This window comes from Crocodylus siamensis, chromosome 13, assembly GCF_052110815.1.
Source record: "Crocodylus siamensis isolate JL-2025a chromosome 13, ASM5211081v1, whole genome shotgun sequence".
Taxonomy (NCBI): domain Eukaryota; kingdom Metazoa; phylum Chordata; order Crocodylia; family Crocodylidae; genus Crocodylus; species Crocodylus siamensis.
The window spans coordinates 28,413,151-28,423,426 of record NC_143407.1 but is presented as its reverse complement, the minus strand read 5'-3'; the positions used below and the strand labels follow the sequence as shown (position 1 = coordinate 28,423,426).

At 43.2% G+C, this 10,276-nt stretch overlaps 1 protein-coding gene across 2 annotated transcripts; it reads right to left on the bottom strand.

Annotated features, from left to right (window-relative positions):
* Positions 1–730: 730 nt before the first annotated feature.
* On the bottom strand, positions 731–9,384 carry SUMF2 (sulfatase modifying factor 2). 2 transcript variants are annotated; one of them, XM_090025289.1, is made up of 10 exons: positions 9,211–9,366; positions 8,889–9,000; positions 7,501–7,657; positions 6,932–7,046; positions 5,736–5,780; positions 4,734–4,884; positions 4,229–4,284; positions 3,028–3,112; positions 2,261–2,426; positions 731–1,210 (listed from the first exon to the last, which is right to left on the bottom strand). In XM_090025289.1, the coding sequence occupies exons 1-10, from the start codon at positions 9,220–9,222 to the stop codon at positions 1,105–1,107; spliced, it is 1,005 nt and encodes a 334-aa protein (XP_089881415.1). In that variant the 5' UTR covers positions 9,223–9,366; the 3' UTR covers positions 731–1,104. The 2 variants fall into 2 exon arrangements, with proteins under 2 accessions (XP_089881415.1, XP_089881416.1); XM_090025290.1 differs by lacking the exon at positions 8,889–9,000 and having other exon boundaries at positions 9,211–9,384.
* Positions 9,385–10,276: the final 892 nt, after the last annotated feature.

The window sequence follows — 10,276 nt, the reverse complement described above, 5'->3', positions numbered from 1 at the left end:
ATTTTAAAACCAATTGCCTGGGAGGGACAACCACATTTATCAGACAATGCTGATTCAGTTGACTTCATGGCTCATTATCATCTCCCTGATTCCCACTAATTTCTCTCCACTCCACATGCCCTGTCTCCTTTTTAATGCTCTTGATGTTCCACTATTGAAACTATCCTTTTTTCTGCAATTTTCCTGTCTATTAGTCCCTATTTCACAGCTTTGCAGAGTGTTTTTAGTTCTGTCTAAAAGCCTTTAAGTGCGATCATATGCAGATCAGATGCAGAAACAACTGAGAGTGAACTTTTGGAGGCACTGTCAAGGCAGTCGAGAAGGCTAGATTTTGTTTTACGGATCTGAATAAGAGACATATATTTAACTATAATGACTAGAGGGCTAATGAAGCAGTGTCTTTTGACCATCTTAACTATTTTTCACCTAGTCGGTTGTAGTTTTTTAAACTTTGTATGTAATCTAGCAAATTAGTGCCTTTTCCAATAATTGTTTTTGTATAGTGTGACCCTTGCCCCCAGCATATTAGTAAAGCATCTGGTTTCTCTTTAACTGGAGGAAAGTATGTGTTGTGTCATGTGTGACAATGTGCCATACCATCTGCACAACCCCTTTTCAAAATCCTAGATCTACCCGTGGAACCATGAAATAATCCATTCTCCCAACAGTCTTGTGAGGTAGGTAAAGTTTTATGATGCCTGATTTTCAGGTGGGAAAACTGAGGCAGAGATTGATTTCAATCATGTTTTAATTTAAATCATTGCATGTTTGGCACTTAAACACCCTCGAGATGGCAAGAGGTTGCTCATGAGTATTTCTCTGGATTTCCGTGGAACTGTTTCCATGAAGTGCTTGCGGAACTGGGTCCACTGGGGCTGCTGTTGAGGTTAGCTGAAAGTAGAGCAGCAGCATTTTAAAAAGCCAACAGAGAATTAAGGTTATTAGACAAAAAGAAAGACAGTGCCTGAAACCTGCCTTTGCAAAAATGAAGATTGATTGCAAATTTTTAAAACTTGCTAAATTTTGATCAAACCCAGCCACAGGGAAGTACAGTTCATCTCCACAGGAGAAAATGTCTGAGGTTATTTTCACTAAGGGACTTATTCACAGCTCTGTTTTCCTCCCAGTTTTCATAGTTGTGAGATTGTTGATATCAGCAACGCAGCGAAAACCCAAGTTATCAGAGGCTGAATCTGGTGTGTTTCCCATTCTAGGCAAAAAATAAAATAAAATCAAGGTGAATCAATTTACTATGCCAGAACTGACCATTACAATACCTTGCCTGACATCCTGCAGAGCACAAATCATGCAATGCCACCTAGTCACTTCTGTATGAATCCCAGTTACCTTGTGTGTAACTGAAGCACAGTCTGTGATAGAAGGGCTTCTGGTGTTCAGCTACTTTAAAAATGATAGCTATGGGGATGTTTTCAAAGAGCTCAGTTTCCATTTAGGTTCCCAAGTAGGTGGCTACATCTTCTAAAAAACTAAATATCTACTATATTGAGATTTTTTTTTAAATTATGCTTAAACTAGGTGTCTAAATGGGAATGGAGTATTTAGAAAATATGTTCCCAAGTAGGTGGCTACATCTTCTAAAGAACTAAATATCTACTATATTGAGATTTTTTTTTTTAATTACGCTTAAAACTAGGTGTCTAAATGGGAATGGAGTATTTAGAAAATCTGCCCTGTAATGTTCAGAACTGCCTCCAGGGATCTCAGCAGTGATGCAGTTTCTCTTCAGAGTTTTAAAAAATATTTCCTTTAGGCCAACAATAATTAGCACTGAGAAGAAAAGCAAAAGAATGTCAGTAATATCTGCAATTAATCATTTACTCATGAATAATGTAGAAATTCTACATAATCTCACTTTTTAACTTTTTGTCAGAGACTGTCTGTACAATTAAAACAGATGAAATCCCTGCCATTAATTATACTGCATATTAGTCCTAATTTCCATTATTATCACTCTCAGCAGGAGTTCATTTATATTCCCTCCCATCCTATTGTGCAGGGTGCTTTTCACCAGCTGGCTGCACTTCACTCCAGAGATGGCTTGGCGTGGAAAAGCATTTTCCGATAAATACAAGGTATTAGCAGAGTATTCTTGGTACTAGAAGAAATTAAATTATTACTGCTAGATAATAAAAAGAAAGTAACTCAGAAACAATTTACTAAATGGAAATAAATGTGAATTACCGTGGAACCCTAATAGTAAAACAAAGCAATCCTGGGGCACTGCAGTAAATTCATTTACCTTGTGGTAACACGAGCTTTATGATTGGCTGATCCATCCACTGTGTCAATCCAAGATGCGCCCCGCAGGACATGCATTTTCTGAGCAGGTTGCCTTGATGAAGCTGCAGGAGGTAAATACTCCGAGGCAGTCCATTCCCAAGTGTTCCCTAACAGGTCATAGAGCCCTAAGATAAAAACATGGTTCCTGAATATCCACAGAACAGCTGTGCTTTTAATATATGGACCTCCTGAAAGCACTTTGGTGCACTCAGAGTTATGATGTTCAGCCACCATCGTAAGGATGGTGTAATAGCCACAGTAGGAGACTAAAAGTCAGAAACTCTTAGTTTTTTTCCGGCTCTCTCATTCATTCTTGGGCAAGTCTCTTATCTGCACTGTGCCTCGGGTCTCCCATCTGTGTAATGCAGCAATACTGCTTGCTTATCCTCAAAAGGATGCTGTGAGCCTCAATTAGTCAATATTAACAAGGTGCTTTGAGACCCATTATAAAAAAACAAAGTAATGCATTGTTTTTATAAATTAATCACTGCAGGGAATGCTGGCTTTTTGCATTAAAATATCAGGCCTACAGCAGCCAATTTAAACAACATTAAAAACCACGACAGTTTTCTGACATGCTCAGCACCATCATATCAGGATGCTAAGAAATGTATTAGTTTGGATTTTAAGGGCCAGCTTCCATTACAATATTTCATTTTATTATATCTAAATGGAAATGAACAAATGGATGAACTTTCAAGGAAGACAAAGGTGTAGGTTCTGTACCGTAACTGTTCTGAGGAGGGAACGCTTTCACTGGGGAAACACCATGGTAACCATCTTCTGCCATATCAACCTTTGGGAAATTTCCCTGTGTGAAGAGAAGGTTTCACTCTGAAGAATGAATAGCCAGCAACACAGAAGGAAGCAAAAGACAATGACCTCCAATAGAACCTCATGTAACTTAAAACAATGGAAATAGTTTTACAGATGTAAATCAAAGACGAAAATACTTTCATGGGATCAGTCAATCCAAGAGGGAGACATGGCATACCGACAGATGTGCAGCTCCCTACAATAACTCGTGGCATTTTACAGAAAGCACCATGAGTTAGACGTTCACCGTTTGGGCGGGGGTGGTGGTGTTGGTGGTGGGGAATTGAGCTCCACTTTGAAGCTGATCCAGGGGAGGAGCTGCCTGCTCTAGCAGCCTCTCCCCACTAGACCTGTCCCCCAGCCCCCCAATGCCCATGCTGTCTGCAGGAAGGGAGCGGGGATGAGGGAGGGGAGTGCGTTGCAAGCTGGGGTTTGCCCAGCCTGAGCTGGAGGGGGAGGGGCCTGCAAGGTGCAGGGGGCTTCAGTCCACTCCCCCTCCCTCCCCCCAGCTAAGGCTGGGTAAACCCCAGCCCACAGAGTGCTCCCCCTCCCTCATTCCTCCTCCTTTCCTGCAGACAGCACCAGGGGCAGGGCTAGGCACATCAGCCCAGTCCTGATCACAGGCAGGGACTAACAGAAGTTAGATGAAGGCACTCCTTGGAGCACCTTTATCTGATCCCTCATTACACGAGAGCTAATTTGTTGTGAAATCAGCCACTTTTAAAACGCTCTGCAGTCATGCACTTCTGTCAGGGCATGGTTGTGGAGTGCTTTCAGCAGGCCAATCGCATGACAAATGTCCATTCTGTCAGCATCCATGATTTCCCTCCCTCCCCTTCTCAACAAAATTCTTGATCTGAACAGTTTGAAATGTTGAGGTATCCGAATTCCCCCATTTGTGGGTGGGGTGATTGCCTATTTTCTAGCCATGGAGGAAGTTAATAAAATTATGACACGTTTGACAACAGCCATTAGCTGATTTTCAATATCCTAAAGAAAAGTCCGTATCACTTACTGCCTAAATACCCTCTAGGGTCACTTAAGGACATTTTTCTAAATCAACAAACCATCAGCACAACTCACAACAGACAGGATGGGTTTTGGACCCTACCTGCCACAGATTCGTGCGATTTGCTTGAAACTTGTTTCCCCAAGGATATATTCTACCTGTCCAACAGGGAAGAAAGACCAATTAGTTCCTACAGCTTAGTCTGTTTTTTTCATTTACCTCTCTTTAACAATTTTCCTTGATTGTCCTTTCCTGCTTGGGACACTGGGAAGAATTGTTGGCTTTACCCTTTTGCCGATATCCCTGATTAAGAAACCATTAATTAAAAAATGAATATTTTAACTTTGAAAAAAAATGCTGAAGAATGTACAAAACAAAAGGACACAATGGCTCTTCATCCCAAAGCATCCCCTTATTCTTTACTATGATATGAACAATCACACGGATCACTTCATCCTCCACCAAAAATGCAGTTCTCCCTGGAGTGAGGCCAGACTGCAGCAAAGTGAAGAAGAAATGTGTACCTGATTGAGAAAGCAGTAGAAATGCCACTTCTTGAAGGATCAATTTGGTTTTAGAAAGAGATCAAAGAGTTTCTCTTACATACTCTCTAGTCCGCCCCTTGCAGCAAATTCCCACTCCTCCTCCATAGGAAGTCTCTTCCCTTTCCACTTGCAAAACGCCTGGGCATCGTTCCAGCTCACATGTAACACAGGGTAATCCAGCCTGTCTTTTATACTGGATCCTGGACCTGATGGCTGAATAGAAATGGCCAGTTTAAGATAAGATCCATCAGCTGCACTATGCCACCAGGATCATCCCTACCCACTTGATGCTGCCTGTCAGGAAGGCACTGAAATGTAGCAGAATCCTGTACTATTTCTGCATTGAAGACTTGTGTGTTTCAATAACTAGTCTGCTAAAATGCATATGGGATGACAAATTTGGGTGCACCCTTTTAACCACTACTTTATCAAAGGGGAGAAATGGCAATGATGATAAATATTACACTAATGATCTGTGACAGAATAAGAGATTGAACTGTGTCCTAGGTTAATGCCATCACCACTGATCCATCCTCCATCACATGAAGCTACATGTCCATACTCTGGACTGCTAAATGACTTGGTAATGCACCCTTCTTGTACATGATGCAGGGCACCTTGTCTTTGATTACTTGGTAGAAATTCATCATGCACCCAACTGGCATAGGGACAGGGACAAAACCTTAACTTTTGTCATGCAGGGACCATTTCAACTAGAAAGGCTATGGGTATTAATGGGATTCACAGTCAAGACTATAGTCTCCAGATCACCTGTGATCACACCCAAACAGGCAGGGCTGCTCCCATCACAGAGCCCCTAACTATTGCAGATAGGCAAAATGAAGAAGAACAGCTCGGAAGGGTGCTATGTGCCCTAGTCTGCCAGGTCATCAGCCCTTCTAGTTATCTTCTGCTTCTGCAGTTACTCTGGCTCAGATTTTCAGAGGAGCCTTTGGGAATGAGGCCCCACATCCTACTGAACTGCAAGAGATGATTTGAGCACCCGACCTCCTGTGTAAATGCCAAGTCCACCTCTTTTGAAGTTAAAAGAAACACTCACTCACCTGTCGCCAGTACGCCTTATCAATTGGCAACCACCAGGGGGCAGACTAAGAAAGGAAACAGAACCGTATTAAAGACAATCCCACTAACTAAAGATCCCCCGATGGACCACACAACACATGCCACACACGTTTGGCAGCACATAGAGCAAGTAACAACAGTATGAGCTGCAAAATCTGTTTCCAGACTCAGAAACTCTGATCAACTGGCTCATTTCACAGACATGTCTATAGTGGTTATCAGTACAGTATAGAGGCATCTGACTTGAAAAGTAAAACTTGGGATTTCTATAAATCCATAATAACTTTCAGGCTTTCTGCTTCAAACTCAGATGAATAAATACTGTAAAACAAAACGTGTTTTCTTCCTGCCCATCAAGAGGTCATACCTGACCTCCCCCCGACAAATTGTTCAAAGCGGAAGTCAACAGACTGGGGTCTTAAACTATGTAAAAGCCAATCCAATCCTTCTCTCATTGAAACTGGGTGCATCTACACATGCAATTAATGTGACTGAATATACTCCAGCTCAATTTGAGCCAGAGTAAACCAATCCTGACATCACCATCTACATGTCTATTTAAGTGCAGTAATTTACTGCGCTGCTGCATACCACTTGTATCTGATACGACTATTCAGCAGTGCAGTAAATTAGTCTACTGCACTCTAGTTGCCACACGTGTAGACAGTGATGCTTTACTATACAGCACTTTAGTCTGCTGCACAGTAGAGTGTCTCATGTAGACACACGCACCGACAGCAAGACACCCATTGACTCCAATGGGTACAGAAGCTGGTGGTATTACCCAGAAGTAAAAATGTCCATCAAGATCTTCCCCTGAAGTTTGAGTGTATAGCAACAAAGTGAAATGATATAATATGATAAGAAATAAGACAGAAAAACTCCCCAATGAGTCTCCAATCCATTTCTAATCCCTACGCTTTCCAAAGGCTTGTGCCTTTTCCTCTGAGCATCTGCACTAGACAAGCTGAGACATTAACTCCTTTTGCCACATGGGGCCACAACATGTAACTGCAGAGCTTTCAAGAACAGATCTGTTTCTATTTATTCCACTATCCTCACATTGCCCTGAACTCAGAAGACAAGTCACAAGGCTTTTTTGACTGTTTCAAATAGATCCCACTTTGTATTGTCCATGTCACTTCATAACACCCTTCAAGATCCACATGAATATTACCTCCAGTTTCTGGGTCACTTTCTTTTTCAGCTCTTCAGATACAAAATCCTCGAAGACAAAGCTCCAGCCAAATGTTTCTGCTTCTGTTTTGTATTTCTTTTCTCTGACAAATTCCCTGGAGTAAATATGACACACTTTGTACTATACAATCTCCCCATAGCAATACAGTAGATCTAGAACCGAATTTCCCAATATTCCAGAAGAAAAACAACCGTGACTTTCTAGCAAAAATCAATACTGTGAGACTTGCAAATTAAAGTTGTTCTTGAATCTCCCAGAGTAGGTACAGCTCTGAGAGAAAACAAGAACACTTACTGCTCAGCCCTGATCTGGAGGGATCCCCTGTAAAGGTGATGGATTAGCTCAGTTTCTCTGATCATGCACTAGTCTCTCCACTGAGGCTGCCAAAAATATGATTTTTGACCTTTCCAGTAGAAAATTAACTGAAATAATTCAAGTACCAATTTTTAGTCACTACCAGTTTCTCCTGATACGTGCAAGTCTCCAGATTCCATTAGTAACTCCATCCGGTCCCAATGAACAAAGCAAATGCAAAATATTGCCCTTACCTGAAATTCCTATTTGTGATGGGATATTTGTCAATAGCAAATGCCTTCACTGTCACCTCCCTGACAGGCCCTTCTTCATTTCGACCATCGGGTGAATTTGTCCCCATCTGGAACCTCCCACCAGGCAGCTGAACCACGCTCCCATCCTCTTCAGAAGCTGTGCGACATGATCCAACATAAGGAGAAGAGTAATTGGAGACACCAGCATCTGCATGCACCTTGTTAGTGGCCCATTTGTCCCCAAGGAAGGAGGTTGACAAGTGGCTAATCACTATCCCTGGCATTTGATAGCACTTCACAGAAAGTAGACCAAACTTCCCGGGTGTGACTCCACCGAAACCAATGGATATATCCCAGAGATAAATGTAGACTTCGTACTTCAGATGACTCGTACAGTACAACGGGGCAATGCTGCTGGTTTAGATCAGTCACTGCTGTTTGATGTCAATTTATACGCCGGGGGACATTGCAGGATATTGCTTGGGGGCGTCAGTGAAATTCACTTGGGTCGTTCTCTGAAGGTTTTATATGCAGGGTACAGGGGATCTAGCCACTAAGAGAACCTCCTTTGCAAGTGATCCAGCTCTGCCACCTTTAGTTGCATGAAGCGACCCAGGATTTAACAGAGAAACAGAGTGGCTCCCCACCTTCTGACACCACTCCCCACCTCCATATAGACTAACCAGCATAAATGCTGCTGTAATAGAAATAAAAACAAAACCTGATGCAGAAACAGAGAGAAAAATAAATACGGAGGGGCTGAGACTACCAGCTAGAGAGAGTGAGAAGGAGAATTCCTGGGACTTCTGTATCATCACATGGAAATTGGGTTTCAGTCCGACTCACAGTGTCTCAACCTGTGGTACCCTGTGGGTACACGGGTACCCCAACACTCTCTCTCCCCCTCTTTTCCTCTCAAAACTATGGCAAAAAATCTGGTGTGCCGCACATTGCGCAGTGCTTTAAATTCCCCGGTAATAAAAAGCACTGGGTTCAGCCCTCCTAGCTTTGGCCTTCATCACCTCTAGCCCAAATACATACTTGAGTTGTGTACCCCTAGTGTAAAAGATGGCAACCCTACCCACAGCGGATCAGACCTGTCATATCATGGCCTTATATAGACAGCCCTCCTTCCAACATATGGCACGTATTAGCCTGTAAATATAAAATCCCCTGGAAAATTGACTGTCAGGGTACTTACTAAAATGTTCAGAAGTTAGAGGGTACTTGCTACTCAAAGGTTGAGAAGCACTGGTCTGACTGACCAGGCACAAGACCCCTAAACAGACTCGGGTTTTGGATCCAGGTTGTGCCCTACAGACAGTAAAAAGGGTGAAACCCACACCCCACTTTTACAGTGCGAGGTGGGGGTGCAGGTCTCTCCATACCTGCTCCATTGAAATAAGCATAGTCCTTTGCTCTGACATATGTAACGTTTACCATTATTTTCAGAGGTCCCTGCTGGTGAGGTTTCATCTTGAGGCAACCCCTCGAGCTTCCCTGTGGTTAAAGGAATGATTTGAGGCTTGGTGCAATTCAGGAAGCGCTTCCCTGAGCTGAGCGCAGTGTAACAGCTATAGCAGGAAAGGAAAGCGGGGCGGGGGAAGCTGCTTATAAGGCTTCCTTACAGTGAGGTAGAAGGCAAAGAGCAGCGGATGGGGTGGGGGAGAGGGGGTGCAGAAAGACGTATGCACGGGTGCCTTAACTTACCTTGCAGAGCATGGCTGCTCCCTAGCAGACAGCAGCAAAGTAAGAGCGTCAGCTGCACGCTCCTGGGAAGGGGGAAGGACAGCATCGGAGCCAGGAACTTGGGAAAGGGAGGTGAATTGGGAAAGAGATGAGGAACTGCGACCCAGAAGGGCTTAGCACAGGGGGAAGTGTTTCCGGATCTCACTCTGGAGGAGACCGCAGCCAACTCTCTTGCAGCACAAGTCCCCGCCTCCTCCTGTCTGGGCTGCGCAGGGGAAGCAGGCAGCAGCGAGCATGTGCAGGAACCAGAGGAGGAAAAAAAACGAATGGTCTCAGCCAGTGTAGGAACGAGGATGGCTTTGTACAGTCCACACAATCACGTATAAACAAGTCTAGTTTCACAGATGCTTCTAGAAGTCAAGTTTTTCCTGAGAACTATTTACAGCAACACTAGTTGAGCCCCACTGCAAAAGTAAACTCTACAGTAGCAAACAGGGCAGGGAGTAGACAGCGAAGCAGATTGGACAGAGGGAGGAGAATCAGGACAGCACCTCAGAAGGGCACAAACCGGATTTGTGGCATCCTTGCCAAAAGGGTTATTGGCCCCTGCTGGCGTACTCCATCTGTGCAGGCAGCTGTCCCATTTGCTTTCATGGCTGTTTTTAATCTTTGGCAGGGAGTTTTCAAAAGAAAACTTCAAAATACAGGCATACCTCGTTTTATTGCGCTTCACAGATATTGCATTTTTTACAAATTGAAGGTTTGTGGCAACCCTGTGCCGAGCAAGTATATCGGTGCCATTTTTCCATCAGTTAGCATTTTTTAGCAATATTTTTTAATTAAGGTCTGTACGTTTTTTTAGACATAATGCTATTGCACACTTAATAGACTGCAGTATAGCATGAACATGACTTTTATATGCACTGGGAAACCAAAAAATTCATGTGACTCGCTTTATTGCGATATTTGCTTTATTGCGGTGGTCTGGAACCGAACCCGCAATCTCTCTGAGGTATGCCTGTACATAATCATGGGGTTACAAGTGCTAGATTCCTTCCCCTTTGCCTCCTTAAATCAAGAAGCTTCA

Bases quoted from the DNA above. Each gene is read 5' to 3' on its own strand.
- SUMF2 (XM_090025289.1), bottom strand. The intron at 5,781-6,931 runs GTAATATTCATG...TTCCTTTCTTAG, and splicing joins AAGTGACCCAGAAACTGGAG to TCTGCCCCCTGGTGGTTGCC. The intron at 4,885-5,735 runs GTGAGTGAGTGT...ATTTCTATTCAG, and splicing joins ATAAGGCGTACTGGCGACAG to CCATCAGGTCCAGGATCCAG.